General features: G+C 40.1%; 1 protein-coding gene across 3 annotated transcripts in view; it reads left to right on the forward strand.

Annotated features, from left to right (window-relative positions):
- The first annotated feature begins 217 nt into the window (after window positions 1–217).
- The window catches only part of LOC107309305 (ubiquitin-conjugating enzyme E2 E2), a 208,371-nt gene continuing 191,191 nt past the window's right edge, over window positions 218–17,397 (forward strand). The window contains exons 1-3 of one of the 3 annotated variants that reach the window (XM_015853993.2): window positions 218–519; window positions 3,745–3,933; window positions 11,608–11,658. In XM_015853993.2, the coding sequence (XP_015709479.1) occupies window positions 3,758–3,933; window positions 11,608–11,658 (227 nt within the window). In that variant the 5' untranslated portion in view covers window positions 218–519; window positions 3,745–3,757. The remainder of the gene's footprint in view (window positions 520–3,744; window positions 3,934–11,607; window positions 11,659–17,397) is intronic. The other 2 variants (XM_015853994.2, XM_015853995.2) reach the window with 2 other exon arrangements.

Genomic DNA, 17,397 nt, shown 5'->3' on the forward strand with positions numbered 1-17,397 from the left:
TCCTTCCTCCTCGCTCCTCCCGCCCCGCCCCGGGCTTCCCTTTAACGCGCGCTCCCGCCGCCAGCTCTGCCCCCTTTTCCTCCCCACACCCTCTCCGAAAGCGCGCGCACGCGCACCCGTCCCCCCGCCCCTCCCTAAGCGGCCGGGCTAATTGGCTGCCGGGCGCGCGCGCGGTGCTCGGGGAGGGGGCCTGGCGGGAGCGCGCGCGGAGGCGTCGGCGTCGGGGACGCGCGCGCGGCGACAGCGGCTTCACTTCTGTTCGGGCAGCGGGGGCAGGAGCGGCGGCGGTAGAGGCGGTGCGGGCAGCGGCTGCCGTCGCCGTTGGGCTCGGAGGGGGGAAAAAGGGCAGAAAGAAGAAAGGGAGCTCAGCGGGCGGGCGGCAGGCAGCGCGGGGCGGGCTCATGACTCAGTGAGCGGCCGCTGCCCCCCGCCAGCCCCTCGCCCGGCCGCAGCCGGGGCCGCCGCTACGGATCGTCCCGCCGTCCGCGCCCCGCAGCAGCCGGAGAGCCCCGCGCACAGGTAGCGGCCCCCCACCCCCGTGACCGACCCCCCGCGACCTCCGGCCCCTGCCTCCATCCCCGGCACCCCTCCCCCGCCCCGCCTCCGGCCCCATCCGCCCCCGGTGCCCTCTAGCAACTCTTCGCTCTCCGTTCGCAGCTCTCTCCCCACTTCCCCCTCCCCCCACATCCCACCCCCGGCCCCCACCGTCAGCACTCCCCCACCCTTTACCCCTCGGTGCCCCCTGCTGTGCCCCGACGCAGCCCTCCCGCAGTCCCCTCCGCGTCCCGGTGCGAGTCGGGCCGGGGCGCCCACCCGTGTGCCCCCTCCCGTGGCCACGGGCCCGCGGTCAGCTCTGGGTGATGAAGGTGAGGATGACGCTCTCAGCCTGCCTTCGCACTCGGGAAATCAGGACCGCAGACGGAGGCTTCCCCGCGGACTAGACTCCCCCCCCCCCCACCTCCACTCTCCCCCAGTCCCCCGCGACCCGCCTGGATCCCTTGCTTCGGCCGCAGGGTTTACGGGGGCACTCCTTGTCTACGTGTTTGTTTTCCCTTCTGAGAAGGCGGGGAGGTAGGGAAGTGCCCGGGGCTGACTGTGACCGAGGCAGCTCCTCCGGAGCTCCTCCGTTTACAATCCCCACTCTTAATCCCAGCCCTGCTGAATCATCCCGGGGAAAGCAGGCGGGCTCCCGGTCTCTGCCCTCCCGTTCCCTTTCGAGACGTGGGGCGAGAGGTCGAGACCCCCGAGCAGGACATCCCCACGCCTTTCTAACCCCGTTGGCACGCTGCTGCTCTCGGCTCCGAGCAGCGCCCAGTGCTTCCCAACCCGCTCGTGGCACCGAGATGCTTTCCCAGCGCTGTCATCCTTCTCTCGGTGTTTTTTTTCCATTCTCTTATTTGTTCATCTGTTTGTCTGCCTCCTGAGTTTGAGTTGAGAGTGTGTGACTTGGGGCCCTTTGGAAGGCGCTCGGAGCGGGGCACGGAGCATCCTTAGATTCAAAGATTCCTTTAGAGCAATCCTCTAAAATTGCGGCTATAGGGAGGAGAGAGCTGGGGAGAGCGCCCGGGGGTGTCACGGAGCGAAGGGGGGAAATCAGAAGGCAGCCAGACATCAGATGACAGATTCAAGCATTTTCCTGCTGTAAATGCTGGCATTACATGTTACAGTAATTATATGCTCAGGGCTACTGTTACAATGTTTGTCTGCTGGATAGTAACCTGAACTTAACCCAGCAATGCAGTTGGTTTGGGATAATAGTAATATTTATAGCCAAGATTATTTGCAGCAGATGTCCCGTGCATGCAGGCTTCGTTAAATAGGTTTTTAACTGTCTGGCCTGCAGTGTTAAAGCGTGTGTGTGTGTACATCAGGAAGGGAATTTTCTCTTGAAAATGAGATGTGTTAAGCAAAGTTCAGAACTAAAATCTAAAGTAAATAAAGGCCATCAAAAGTGCTATTGAGAGAGATCAGGTGGTATTTTCGCTGTATGTAGAAGCAAAGAAAACAGGTGCCTACAACCAAAATTGCACTGTCGTTATTAAATGCATATTTTGACTTGTCAGAATATGGTGCTTCTGTGCTCTATTACCTCCCAGTCTTCTATTTGTTTTATCTTTACATCTGACAAGCAGGAGATAAATACAGAGGCATTAACCCATGTAAATATGTTAACTGTGCTCAGTATCATCCTGTAGCTGTACCGCAGGGAAGGTTGTTCTGCTAAGAATGAACAATTTCTTCCTTTAATTTTAGGAGTCAAACATGCTGTTATTTCAGTTGTTTTATGCAGTGAAGTGTAAATTTGTTTTATATAAATTTATGCGAGAAAATAAGTCTCAAAACCCACCATTTTCAAAAATTGAATTTGAACGTAGCATAAACTGAACAAGGCGGAACTGATCCCATATCCATCGCTTGCTATTTCTTGTAGCATCTAAATATGTTGAACATCTCAGGCTTTCAGGGTCTCCTTTCTGTTTAGCTTCAGAAATTAAACCAAAAAACCCCCACCCTTAGTCTTCTCCCTGGAGATTATAATTGTATGATCTCCACGGTGAATAGTTTGGCTCTTAAACTGGGATGGTGTCTGTACCCAAGTAAAAGGGAAAGCAAGTGGAAGTTCACAGCAATTTAAAACTCTGCAGCAGATTCTGGATTTGGTCAGATTCAATCAGAAAAGTCGCTCCGATTTGTGGGATTGTGTGGATGTGAGTGAGGGATGTTGAGGCCTGTGTACCTTGAATGTGGCTCCTTTGCTCTAGAGGAGGGCAGATAACGTGCCCATATCAGCCCCATATTTGGCCCTTAGATATATTGAGGGTTTAGTTTGTTGGTTTGGGGGTTGTTTTGTTTTTTTTTCCAGTTTTCCAGCAGTCATTGCTACCACGTATGCCAATTTATAGACAGTTTTACATGGATGTCTGCTCTTCATTAGAATGCTTTAAGAAGTCCTAACAGCTGTAACTCCTCGTCTGCCATAGTGTTATACTACTTAAAATGAAGGAAACAGTGAAAATAGCTAACTGGTATCAGAAGTGTGTGTGTAAACTGTGACCTCGACTTCTGGAAGCATGTTGGGGTTTCCTGTAGCTTGTGTTCCCTGACAGCTTTGGTGCCTCATGGCAGAGGATACTTTGTATCCCCTCCCAGGATACTTACTGCTCTAGAAGCATTGCATTTAGTAAACACAAACAGTTCTGTGTTAGTGCCTTTTGGTTCTGCAAGCGTTTCCATCCAGTGTGCCAAGATGTGGAGTTTGTAATGTGGAAACCCATGTTAGAGACTTGGAATGAACTCACAGGTTTATTTCATATGGGATAGCAGAGTCTTCAGATAGCAGTAGCTCTGGGTTTTTAACAAACGATGTGAAATGTGAGCTGGTGGCAGAGTGATGAGAAAGCTAACTTATGATATGACCAAGGGGTGGGAAAATCTCTTTTATGGCACTGGTGTAGTACTCACACAATCGTGTTTTGTGCTTAACTGCAGTAACTTGTCATTATCATAAATAACAAATCTGTCCTCTCTTCATATATATTTGTTATGGAATTTGAAACGACCAACTCCTGAATTATTGTTAAGATGTTTATGGCAAAACTCTTCAGTACTAAGATGACTGAAGTGCTGTAATGCAAGTGTTTCAGTATAGAGACACGGATCTTGTGTGTTATTTCCTCCTGCAAGAAATACTGTCTGACATCTTCTTCTGGGAAAGCTGACCTTCGTTGTTTGTGTTTGGTTCAGTGCAGCATCTGCCATGTCTACAGAGGGGCAGAGAGTTGATGACAGTCCGAGCACTAGTGGAGGCAGCTCTGATGGAGATCAGCGTGAAGGCGTTCAGCCTGAACAAGAAAGGGAGCAAGTTCAACCCAAGAAAAAAGAGGGCAAAATATCAAGCAAAACAGCTGCTAAACTGTCAACTAGTGCTAAAAGGTACAGTGTTCTTCTGTCTTTTTCTCTTCCTTTCTTGTTTTTCAGCTGGCCATCAGATGTTATGTAATGGTTCGGTATATTCATTTTCTTACTGTTTTATTGTAGCACTACTGTGTCAGTGTAATAGTCTTCTGAGGCTGGTCACGATAACGAGACCTGTATATTTTTTTTCCTTTCTTTGACAAATTGGCTCTTTCACATGGTTTTAATAGTAGCCTGCATGATAAAAGCTGACATTTTTTTATTGCTAGTAAAACTCAGACAGTTTTGTAGCCTTATAAAATACATCTCTGTATGTGTATGTATGACTGATGTTGAAACTTGTCAGTGTAACTTACAGTTAATTAACCATAAACATTTCAGACAGTTCAGTAACTCAGCATGTTAGGACTACCGTAATACCTATTGCTGTAAAGAACTGCATTCCCTTTTCCCAGATGGTCAGGTCAGAGACATTGAAGTGAACAACAAATGCATGTTGGTTTCATTACTTTAAACTGTGGTCTGTTTTAATACCTATTTCTTTAGCATCTCTTTACTTCTTGAGAGGAAAAGTGGATTTGTAGAACAGCTACTGAAATTATTCTCATGGAATTGTTTCTGTTGGATGGAATTCTTAAGGGTTATCTCGTCTAACTTCTCAGCCATGAACATGGACACCTACAGATAGATCAGAGTGCTCAAAGCCCTGTCCAGCCTGACACTGAACATTTCCAAGACATCTATATGGTCGTGTTCATTTCCAGATAATGACTGTCACGTTTGGTCCAGACCTGGGGAACTTAGTGCTTAGTGTTGCTCCATCAGTACTTACTGGTGTTAGTCCATATAGTAGAGCTCAGATGGGATAACAGTGGTTGTAGTTAAACACTTTTAGCAGAATCTGATGAGATCAACTGTGCAGACTGTCCCAGATTCTGTTTTTCACTAATTCAAGTCAGTGTGAACTGCAAGAAAAAACATTGGAGATGTGCTGCTGTGCGGGGAAAAAAAGAATTGCACATGGAGCCTTGCAAAAAAAAAGGAGAGACCCTTTTGCTGTGATTTATAAAATTCTCCTACGTGCCTACATCTCATCGAGGTTCCAGCCTATGTCTTGGTTTCTTCTGTCCTTTACTATCTGTGTGCTTCTCTGTCCTGGACTCACTTGTCTTTCCAGTGTGTTATTAGCATGCTTCTCTCCTGCCCCAGGCACCTCCCCATGAGGCCTTTGCCTTTTCTCCTTCCACAGCAAGATGCTTTTTCAAGACCCATTCCTAATATGATGCTGTGCGTAGATGACATAGTTGTATTGGTTATAGGATAGCCAACAGAGCGTGCCAAGGTTTCTTTTCACAACTAAAAGAAAAAGAAGTAATAAAAAAAGAAACAAAACCAAAAGCTTTCTCTTCAAGCCATAGTGCTACTCATTTAGTTAATTCCTACAGTTGTTATAGTTTCTGGACTTCTTCTCTTCTGCCTGCTTGCTGCTATTGTTTTTTAGTGTAAGAAATATTGGACTAGACAGGAATATAAAGGTCTCAAATCCAATTTTTAACATGTTAGAGAAGAGTCTGAACTTTGTACAGTGTCTAATGTGATGACTCCGTGATTCCAACAAGGGCCTGTGGACAGTATCCTATTAAAAAATTAATAATGATATGTCAGAAATTGGTCTATTAATCTTAGCTTTGCATCTTCAAAGCTTAGGGCTTTTATCAACATGCATTTCACAGTGATAAAATTACTTAAACCTTTTAAAGTTTAATCATATCTGCTTATGATTCTGCTGAAACTAATTATGCCAGTTGCTGACATCAGTACATTTGCTGGTTAGACTCTAACGAGAGTTTCACGTTTACTAATATTGAAGAAAAGCCTTTGATTACGCATTTTAAAAGCTGAGATGATTTATAAAAGTATAAGGCTTCTGTAGATAAGCGCACAATAAATAGCACTTTTGATAAATGTATTTTCAGGAGTGCTGGTTGTCATAAAACTGGGGAAGAATCACAGTGATATAGTCTTCACATGGTTTAGTTTTTATAGTTGTGTAATCTATTCAGTGGTTTTGTCAGCGTGTTACAATGAGGACAACGTTACTGTAAACATTCTTAATCTGATCTGGTATTTGTATTTAACAGGTTTTGTTTCTTTGCTTTTTGATTAAAAGCTGTAAAACCTCACAGAAGGAAAATCAGAAATTAGAGGATGAGGAAAATATGAAATTAAAGTGGAGGAATGAAAGGAGACGAGTAACATCAAAGAAGGGAAAATATATTATCACGTTCTGTGCCAATGATGTTGTTTTGTGTACTCAGTTTCTGTGATACCTTTTTCATCAGAAATGAATAATATTGTGAGAATAAGGCTATGCTCCTTCAATTGACTATAGTTTTTGACCATTATGGTTTTTTAAATGGAAACAAATTGAAGTAATTTTGCTGTCCTTCTGGAAGGGAAAAAAGACTGGATGTGTGTTCAGCAACTTTTTCCTTTGTTAGCTTTTGAATTCTGTAGTCTTCATGGCATTATACTGAGGTGACAGTAATCTTCACTTAATTAAAACAGGCAACTCTGCTAACATCAGTAAAAAATCCAAACAACAGAGGCTTTAGTAATTAAGGAATTTTGACCAAAGCCTCAACTTATGTTTAGAACAGAGAATGCTAGCAAGTTAATGTAGCACTGGAGATAAATCATTCCCTGGTCTAATTAATAGGCTATGGGCTTTATTCTAACCTGAATTGGGAAGCCACGTTTTGCCACCTGAAGAGACCTTCCTTGTGTACAGAAATATAATCACAGTATTTCTGAATTAATTCTAACCCAGGTAGCATAAAGTAAGAATTTGTTCATTTCTAGTTGGCTTAATTCTGTTCTACTCTCTAATTGTGTGGTTATGTAGACAATTAGATCTACTTTTAAAGATTTTCAGTAGTATTGACTTCATATAAATCAAGATTTAGCAAAGCTCTTTTCCACTTGTGTAAACACCCTGCTATCATGCCTTATGCAGGAGTGTGCTGCTGTAGCAATTTAGTGTTTTTCGAAATGGTTTTGTTATGAAGGGTATGTGAGGCTGCTTAAATGTGCATTTAAGATGCAGTGATTTTGTTTTACTTCTGTTAGCTTTGCTATAGATGGCATTAAGAAAGCAGAATGCCTCCATGCTCAGTCCTTCTCTGTTAATTCTTTTAAGGTTAGCCACTATACAGGTGTAATGGCTTACAGCATATGTTGTACAGTTTCCGGTCCTTCAATTTTCCTCACCCAGAGGGCATCACCCTAAACAGCAACCTTTCTTACCTAACATGTCAAGATTGAGAAACTCACTGCATATCACAATTACAGTTCAGACATGGAATTGAATTGCTGTCCTTGAAAACAGCAGGCATCTTGTTACCTCTTAAGCAGCAAATCTTAGCCTGACCTTTCAATTGAGAGAAGTGTAACCACTCTTGGCTGACACAGTAGCTCGACAAATAAATGTATTGTTTTGCTTCTGAAGTTGATAGTTGAAAATCTGTCAATCTGAGTGTCCAGTTCAGGATTTCTTTTTATAAATATCTGTGCTTACAATGAATTGTGAACTTTAAAATCTCAGCTGTAGGTATATACATATAGCTGTATGTATATATATACACAGAATATTATATATATATAATTGAAAGAAGGAATGCCTACTAGTTAATAGGTTACATTTGTTAGAAATCAGACTAAAATGAGCTTCTTTTTTTCTTCTTAGGGGTGCTTATCATAGTGCTATTTCCAAGGAACCTGCTGACCATGGTAGAAAAACAGATTGTTCTTTCTTATGAGAACTATCCTTGCTGTTTACATGTGCATCTAATATGATGATTGAATATTTTAATTCTTTGAGCATGAATCTGACCATCTTTGGATAAATTTCCTACTCAGTCACAGTTTCTGTGAGACTGAAATTTATACTGGTGATGGCATTTCTTAGTATTTCCTAAAGAACCTGTACTTCAGTATGGAATATTGGTTCGTGTCATTTCCATGAGTAAAGAGGCATGTATCCTAGAAAAGTAGATGTGGTAAAGTAGGTTATTGTCAGATAGTCCTTCTCTGCTTCTTTTCCTTTTAATCCCATTGGGAAATATTCTAACATGTTCAGTTGTCCCTTAGCTTTAGTGAACTTTAACTGTTTCATGAAGGAAACAACAGACAGTCCCCCTAGGCTTGGAACACCAGTAAATATATGTCTGTGAGAATTAATAATATTTGAAATCCACAATGTTCTCTCGTGCTTCTGAAGTTAGGGGAAGATTAACCTTTGCACTATTACTTGAAGGCAAGTACGTTTGTTCTTTCCCATTAGTAAAATGGAGGGAAAACATGGTAATAGTAATTTTATATATTTATATAGTTATATGGAGAGAGGGAGACAGGCAAGCAGAGGTCAGATGATGTCTTTTAAGATCAAACAAAGAACAACAGATCTGATGTTGCAGGTTAAATGTTCTGTGTGTACAGCTCAGAGCTTTGATTACTAGAGAGACTTCTACCTCCCCCATTCCCAGTATGTTGTAAACCAGCATGTCAGTAGTCTCTATATATATATATACACACACACACACACATATATATATACATTGTATATTTAATTATTTTAATATAGAATCCTTTTTACTTTACAATAACATAACTGTACTGAGACAGAAAATCCAAAGGAAAAAGTACCAGAGAGAATCCTGCAAAAATGTGGGGTTTTGTTTTGTTTTGTGTAGTTTTTCTCTGCCAGAGGCCGCATCAGCTCATAGTGAATCCTCTGTGGTCAGTGAAGGAAATGAGGCACATCTTCTCCTGTGCCAGATTCTGAAGGCAACTCAGTGGAGATTTGAAGTGAGTGCCAGAGCAGTGGAATAACTCATGCAGACAAAGGCTAGCTTGCATGTAGGAGGTCTCTATCAGAGCAAGGCTCTCTGGGATGTTATCTGATGATTTAATTGTAACTTTGAATGCTGTGACATGAGAGCAAGCTATTGCATGTCAGCTGTACAGAAACTGTTTATGAATGTGCTCCCAGCATGAATGCAAGGTAAATTAAAGTTACAACAAAAGAGGTATAAGGTGTATATATTTGGGGAATGGCACAGAGGAGGGGAATAAGCACGAACAGTTTGCTGAGTAGGATGTTAATGTTGCAGGTTTTTTTTTAAAAAATAAGCATAAATGAAATGTCTCTTTATCTTAGATAATTTGGAAAACAATTAGGACTTTTGAACATAAAGTATCATCTGATCAATTTTTGTTGCTTGAAACAGCAAGGTGTTTTGCTCTTGCTTCCTGAATCACAGGAAAAGCTCAATCTTGAAACATTCTCGTACTGTAGGCATTTGAAATTGAAATTTATTTTTATTTAACTAGAACATAGGGAGAAAAAGAGAGGAGAGTCTACCCATTTGTTTTCAGAGTGGAAGTGAAATGGATTCAGATTTAGGAGGGTGAATGAAAGGTTTTAGATCTAGGACTTAGGCTGTGTTTGCCAACCCATTATTGGTGTCTCAAGGACACATCATAGTGCAGTGAAATACTAACTGCTCCTATTTTCATATGCACAACAAAGGAATGATCCCTGACTCCAGAAGTTTAACGCCACAATTCTCTAATCTACCAGAAGTTAGAAGCTGTTTGTAGAAAAAGCAAATACACCTATAAAGTGTGAAATTGGTGGAGATTTCACTCATATTTTCTGTGTTTTGGAATTGTGATACAGCTGATTTAAAAAACGTGATGAAACTTTGACATAGACTGAAGAAATATTTTAAGCATTTCCTACAGATGTAAGATGAGAAAATATTGGTGGTAGGTGGACATTTGGGCTGGATGATCTTGGAGGCCTTTTCCAACCTTGGCAATTCTATGATTCTAGGATCTCTTTCTTTTTGAAGGATGCAAATATTCAAGGTAGTTTAAATACAGTAACTTTTTAACGCAATGTTTGGTATACTCAGACTTCACTGATCAGATTTTTCCTTTTGAAAAATGTGTTGGACTTGAAGTGTTACTGTGAGTTTCTGCAAATATTGATTAAGCAGTCTGCACTTGTATCTTGACAAGAAAGAAATGATGCTTACTGGAGAAATTCTACTTCTTGGAGTTGTAAATATTTCAACGAATAGAATAAGCAAATAAACATTCAATTTCTTCCTATCTACAGAAGTAACTGGTGTCTGTATGTAGGGTTGGGGTGGACAGGGGTTGGAAGAAAAGTTAGAGTGTCTGAAAGACTGTTTTTTCTTGTCAACTGCATTAGTAGGTCGAAGTAATATTCTTTATTAACAGATCGTCCTGATGTATGTCCTAATTATTTCAGAATGTAATTACTAAAGAACTGGAATTTTTGGTTCACGTCAATTTCCTCTACAACCTTCAGTTTGTTGATTCTTTACAGCCACAAAATCAACTCATACTAGCATAATGGGAACTTTAATAGTGTCTGTGAGACTCCTTAGCATGTAAGATTGTATCTTGAAATTATGGAGGATTAATGTAAACTGGTCATTTCTTTTTGTTGTACGTGAATGTTTATTTTGATGTGTCATTTTGGTTTTGTTTGTTTGGTTTTGTCCAGTATTATGTACTAAAAGGGTGGCAGTCATTTTGAACTGGATGTGTATGTACTTCATGTCAGATCTGAGATCTGTAAGTAAGACTGTGGCTTGGGTACTTATGCAAGGAACTTGAGTGGTGCTATTGTGCAGTTTTTCTTTTTTAGTGTGGGATATAAAGTGTAATATGCATCTGTGCTGCATGAGATCTTGTGCAGGAGGAAGAGCGAAGAAAATACTGAGGGTACACTTCCTTTTCTTTCCTCTTCCTGATCATTTATGTTTTTGCCCTGAAACAGCCTATAAAACAGCCTTGGGACATAGTTTATAGATGACAATTACGCTTCTGTGTATGACTTGGGAACAGTAAGCTCCTACAAATTCCCGTGGAATTTCTATGAGCTCCTATCCTTCATGTTTGATCTTCTCTGTGGGTGAAGATGCTCACTGTCATGCAGACACTAGCACAAAGTGAAGGATCCATACTGCCAGATATGAAGCAGAACAAGAATCCAAGTGCTTGGCATGGTAGCACAGGCCTGAAAAGCATCCAAATCCTTAACAACTGTGTTGTAGTGCCTAAAGGAGGAGCTCCAGCAGGGTGCTGGTAACTAAGAGGCACCTGCTGGGTACATGCTGCAAGCAGGCCTTTATCAGTGGCCTGGTGCACGTGACAAGGCAGTGTGCAGGTCTTCAGATGACAACAGACTGAAGGGAGCAGGGCTACTGCCCAGTGGGACTTAGGCTGAGAGGCAGATAGATAGGAGGTAAACAAAAGGGTATGGTGTATAAGGCATCTAATTGTGTAATTGAGCACAGTAGCTGAGCACACCGACCTACAGGAAAAGTAGGATTTTCTAGGTATCTGTACATGGAACAGTTAGTCCAAGACTTAGATGCTTACGTTTGTTGTTTTTTTTTCTTAGGATTTGATCTTTAGCATTTTGATCTTGTGCAGTTTCATGAACTCTTACAGCATCAGTTTTCTATTAACAATGTCAAGAGTTGTATTTTATCATAATTGACTGCTGTAGAAATGTTCATAAGGTCAAAAGAAATATTTTGCAAAAGTCAGTCCTGTTAATATCCTGTTTTTGTTTTTTTCCCCCCTCTTAAGGATTCAGAAAGAACTTGCAGAAATTACATTAGACCCTCCTCCAAACTGTAGGTAAGATCACATTGATTTTATTAATTTAGAATATGGGAATTGAATATATGGAATCATGGAAATTGTATAGAGGACTGTGGTAAACTTTGCCCTTGCTTTGTGCTAATTGGCAGTTCTTGAATAGAAGATAATAGAGGACATGTTTGCCTATATAAGGAAAATTGATATGATGCACTTCATGGTAACAGAAGTAACGGTAAAAGCTGATGAAATATATGATGTGTTAATAGATATAGGGTAAAAATTGAATTGTATTTCATTTGTGGTATTAAATCAACAGCGTTTTGTTTGATTCTGTAATCTTGGTGCAGTTACTGGTGTGTTTGATTCCTTTTTCTTGCAAATTACTAACACTGTGAATATAATGGAGAACAAAAAATGTTACATGCACAAATTATTATTAATCTTTTGATGGAGTTTCTGGTGATCCATTATGATATGCAGTGGAAATGTCTTGAAATAGAGGCCATCGTCATATATCCTTACTCTGTGCTTGCTTGTTGTTTTTTTTGTTGTTGTGGTTTGTGGGTTTTTTTTGTTTTGTTTTTGGGGGTTGTTTGTTTTGTTTTGTTTTTGTCAGGTGCATTGATTTAGGTGTGCTTAAAATCTTCTTTGAGATGGCTGATGAGGCAAGCCTAGAAAACCTTGTTTCCTCGCGGCCAGGCACTTTGCTGTTTCTTACAGATGGCCATCTTGGATTTCTTCTCTGTTGGCTTGACATATGGTCAGCCCTATGTTGATGCCTCTAGCAGTGGGTGTAAGGTTGGAAGGATCAGAACCATCCAGTACTGCCCACTGATTCTAGCAAGTGTGGTTGTCCTCTTGGTGTGGTAAAAGAAAAGATGGAAAGATGACATGCATCTTTCAGAATGAATCCCAGTACATTTTGGTACTGAATTAATTGAGCAACTGGTGGTAAAAGTGGCAGTCAGCATTATTGTTTTGGTCTCTTGACAAAAGCATGTGTGAGGAAGCATTTGAACAAGAGTTGATGTGGTCGTGCTGTGTATGAAGATGTAAGTCAAGTGGCTATGTATTAAAGTACTGCATAGTGAAGTAGCCTTGCAATAAAAGCATTCAAAGAGCATTTCAGTCAATTAGGATGAACGGTTCCTTGCTAGATAAAACATTTTAATAGCTAAGCTGTTCTGTCATACTTACGACCATGTGTGAGTCTTCAATCACATCAAAGCTGTTTCAAATGGCAGATCTTTACTTAGGTGTTGATGACTGATGCCTATTAGTGGATTGATTTGTTGAGATGAATGTAAAACTTCAGTCTGTTGCAGAAGAATGCATAAGACTTTGAACTGAGTCTACAAGACATACAGTATTTACAGCAGCATCATTTCTTCTTGTTTCTGAATCCTTCCCTTTGTAACAAAGCGGTTGTTTCAGTGCACAAGCTACTGTTTGCTTTTCTTTTGCTAGCAAATATAAAGTGAGTTGGCTGTCATAGTGGAAAGCCCTTTTGTGACTTGCAATTAAAAAGAGTGAGCTGAAGATTTCCTGTTTGGTTTTCTGTTTGGTTGGTTTGGTTTTGAATTATTTACACTAATGATAAAATAGCAATAAAATATGTTGTTTGGTGTTTTGAAAAATCAAAATATTGCATTTTTCTATGTGCATCTGCTGCTTTAACACAATTCTCAAGATAAAGAATTATTTCATGTTGTGATCCTGATAGATAACCATTAGTATCTTTACTATTAGTAAATATGTTTTACAGTCAATACAAAATCACTTCATTTGGTTTTATGTTCTGTTGACATAGTCTAAACAGTGTTTTCATTTGAACTTCATCTATTTTCTATTATAGTTAAACATTACAGAATAAATACATCAGCCAGACATGGTTCTTCAGCATATTGTAGAAAGCCAAGCTGTGATAGTGTATATCTTACCCTAAAATATTGATACACACTTTCTTGGTTTTAGTAAAATTTAGGTCATCGTTATATTTTCTATTAAATCATATTTCCTATAGATAAGCTCCTTACAGATAAAAGCTGCGTAAAATGTCTGTGATTCCCAGCCTACCTTTGCTGTGTGTCCTCTTTTATTTAATAGGGAGTTGTGTGTATGAAATAAATGACTGGGTAATAACAGTGTGATAAAGCTCAGAATTAAACACCACCAGATGTGAAGAAAAACTGTAATTCAGGAATGGTACGTTTTTTAGGAACTTCAACAGGCAGGATATTGAGCTCAATTGGAAATTGTGTGAAATGTTGCAAGATATGCAGTAAGACTTTCAGTTGACTGCAGCAAGTCAGAACTTCAGGTTTTTCTCACTCTGGAAATAAAATGCAAATGGAGCTGTTTCTGTAGTACAGAAGCATCTCTTAATGGCATGGTTGGCTACAGAGTCAATACAAGCTCCCAGGGAGTTACAGCTTCCACTTCTGCAGCAGCTGCAATGTTAACACTTCCCCCTCCTCATCCCCCACAAAGAGTATAGGCTATATAATCTTGTTTGCCTGAAAGACAAAAAACAAAAATCTTGCTCACACATGTGCTTTGTAGTTGGCAGATTATCTTTGCTTTGACTTGTAGCATCTTTCCAAAATGTGGAAAGCTGTGGATTTTGGATTTCCTAAAAGGGGGAAAAAGAAGTACGTATCTATCATGTTGGTCTTTTAAAGAAGAATTAATGTTATAAAACATCAAGATTGCCTGCTTTCCTAGGTTTTGTATTTTGCAGTTTGCATTCTGGGCAATGAAGGGAGTCCTATCGTCAAACTTTGGATCATCCCCTAGGACTGAGAATATATTATGTACTTATAATGTACTATGTGTCAAAAAGTCGCATTGGGGACTGTGTGGGAGTTGAGCAATGTAATCATTGCTATTTTCAGAGGAAGACGTGTCATAAAATAGTCAGTTATTCTTCATATCTTGGAGAAAGAACTGGATGTTTTCTACTATGTGCTTCCCCCCCTTTACTTTTGTGTAGAACTTAATTTACAGTAAAGGAAAGTCAAGAATGCTAAGCAGGTACATCTGTATTTTAAATCTGCAGCATTGTCACATTTTCGTTTGTCAGGAGACAATATAGCTAAATTGTAGAGATTTTGCACTCATCTCTATTTTTTTTTCCTCCTCATGGAGTTACTGCAGCTTGATTGCTAATATGTTATACATCTACCTCAGAGTGACACAGAGTATACCTTTTTTCAAAGGTGTTAAAAACCTCATCCTTAGGCATCATTTTCTTATATGAAATCGCAGGAATATAGGAATTGTCAGAAATCCTACCTAAATGATGCTTTTTAAAACTTTCCTATATTTTGGACTGTCTTGTCAAAGGTGGCAGATTTCATAAAATACATCTTCTATTGCCAGCGTTGTGTGCTGTTTCCCTTTTTGCTGGAAAGAGAATATCTCTATGGCATCTTTTACCAGTTGTTCATGTGAAAGAATAATATCTGGAAAACATTTAATGTATTTTTAGCTTTTCTTAATCTTAACTGCTAGAAACAAGGATAGCCAGCATAAAGCAAAAGGCAGATCTCTGTGGACACCACTTAGGGCAACTGCTCAGAATTTTCCTACTAAGTCGCTGTTTCTCCCTATCTTCTTCCTCATGTTTTCTTTGGATGTCCTCCAGGATAGGTGTCTGTCACCATCCCTCTCTCTTCTGTGTATTTCTTACAATTCTTTTTACGTGCATTCATTTTATTTCTTTTTCCCTGCATCAAAATAAGTAATGCACAAGGCTCAGAAATGTACTTTAAATGTCTGTGCAGCTGTCAATTTAAATTGACAGATACGCATTCCAAAATAATCAATTTAAAACCCTGTTTGCAGCCTTATCTCTTCTGTTCATTTGGAATCATTACATTCATTCGTTGCTTGCTCTAGTATCTGAAAAACTGATAAACAACCAACGTACCCAGTCCTCATATTTTGGCTGCAAAAGCCAATCACAAAAAGGATTGCTAAAGCACAATTCATCTTGCAGTGATATAGTTAAGAGTGAATGGGAGTGGGAAAACTCCTTGGCTTGGCTTGGATGGAGAGGTCAGTGTGTTTTATGGATACCTCCTCTTGTATTATTAACAACTATCTTGAAGTTGATATTCCTGCTCAGTATTGCTCTGGCATTGTTTTCGTTTAACTGGTGAAGCCACAGTCTTCCCAGCTGTAAGGAATTACATGAATCCCATCCATTTAAGATCTTCTCTTGGGCCCATTTGTTTAAATACTTGCCTAGTAGTACTTTAAAGCTAAGAAGATGGCACAAGTGTTGATACGAGAGAACAAATGTTAGAACAATTTTGTACAAAGACCAGAGGGAAAAGATTGTCAGCATCACTCCACAATGTGATACTCACGTAGTTTTGCAGTGTAAGCAAAAAAATGCCTTACTGTTTCTTGTTGTTGTTGTTGTTTGCTTGCTTCTTTCTTTGTTTTTTAGATTATGTTCTCACAAAATCAGTTTGTTTTGGAAGGTGGTAGGGGATTTCTGGATAATCATGGTTTCCTGTGTTTCTTTAAAATATTTGAATAAATGTGAAATGATTTGGATAAGTAGAGAGAATGCAAAGTCAGTATCTCTGGCACTGGAAGGATTCTGTTTTTAGAGAAGTTTGCTCAGTCTTTATGCGCTTCTATTGTGTGCTGTAAACTGCACCGAGTTCACATATCTAATGACTTTGCTCAGTAAAACTGCATCTGCTTAGGTACTGATGATCCCCTATTCCACTACCTTTAGGTGCCTGCAGCACACACACTATTTTCTGTGAGATGCTGCCTTGCTCTGTAACCGAAGAGTGAAGGTGGTATGTCTGTGTTTGCTGATTCACAACTAAAACTTTATAAGTACTGAGTGTGGCCAACATCTTATTAATGGTTGTGTCACTTAGGAGTATATTAGTAGCTTAAAGGAAGGCTTTATCCTGTTTTTTCTGTTCGTGGTTTTACTGAAACCATTGAGAGTCTGGGTGCCAAATTCAAGTGGGAAAAAGTCCCCTAAGATGAAACATATCTTCATTCTAAAATAAGCAGCTACCATTGATTTTTGATCGTTTAGATTAGGGATGAATCAGTTTGTTGCCATAGGCACGTGACAGTAATGCTAAGGTGTGAGCAAGATGAAAACTGGAATAAGAAATGCTTTCTTCGAGTGTTTTTCCTCTCAAATGCTTCCAGCTTTTTTGGCAGGAAGCTGGGCTCTCTTCCCATTCCACTGCATCACCCATGGAGTTTACCTTCTGCCCATATAGGCTTACTTTCATCCACTCCTAGTATGCTATTACCTTACCGTGAAAATCAGATATAGTTCTGTATAATTCCTCCTGGCTGGATCTCTTTAGAACTTACAGCAAATAGTAGGAATTGATCTGAAAGATAAGCATAAGAGCAGTGATATTAGTGTGCAGAATCCTGCTGTTTTAGATCTATGATATATCAGCATTCATTTGAGAATAAGAGAATGAATTAAAAACCTGTTCAGGTGCCTGTTGCAATTACATTATTTTTTAGCATTGCTTCAAAAGCATCAAGGAAAATGTCCCAAAAAAACTTGTTAATGATCACACTGGGATTATATTCTATCGTGGCAACTATATTATTTTTTTTATTGCTTGAGTTAACTTGCCTTGTTTTTATAACAGGTAGCTATTTCAGATTTATTACCCTGATATCTTGAGGTACCTTGGATAAAAACTGTCAGGTTACTTTTTAAAGTGTGATCTTTTAATTTCTGTAGCTGTTTTTTTTTAGGACAGTGCAGGA

The sequence above is a fragment of the Coturnix japonica genome, chromosome 2 (genome assembly GCF_001577835.2).
Source record: "Coturnix japonica isolate 7356 chromosome 2, Coturnix japonica 2.1, whole genome shotgun sequence".
Classification (NCBI taxonomy): Eukaryota; Metazoa; Chordata; class Aves; order Galliformes; family Phasianidae; genus Coturnix; species Coturnix japonica.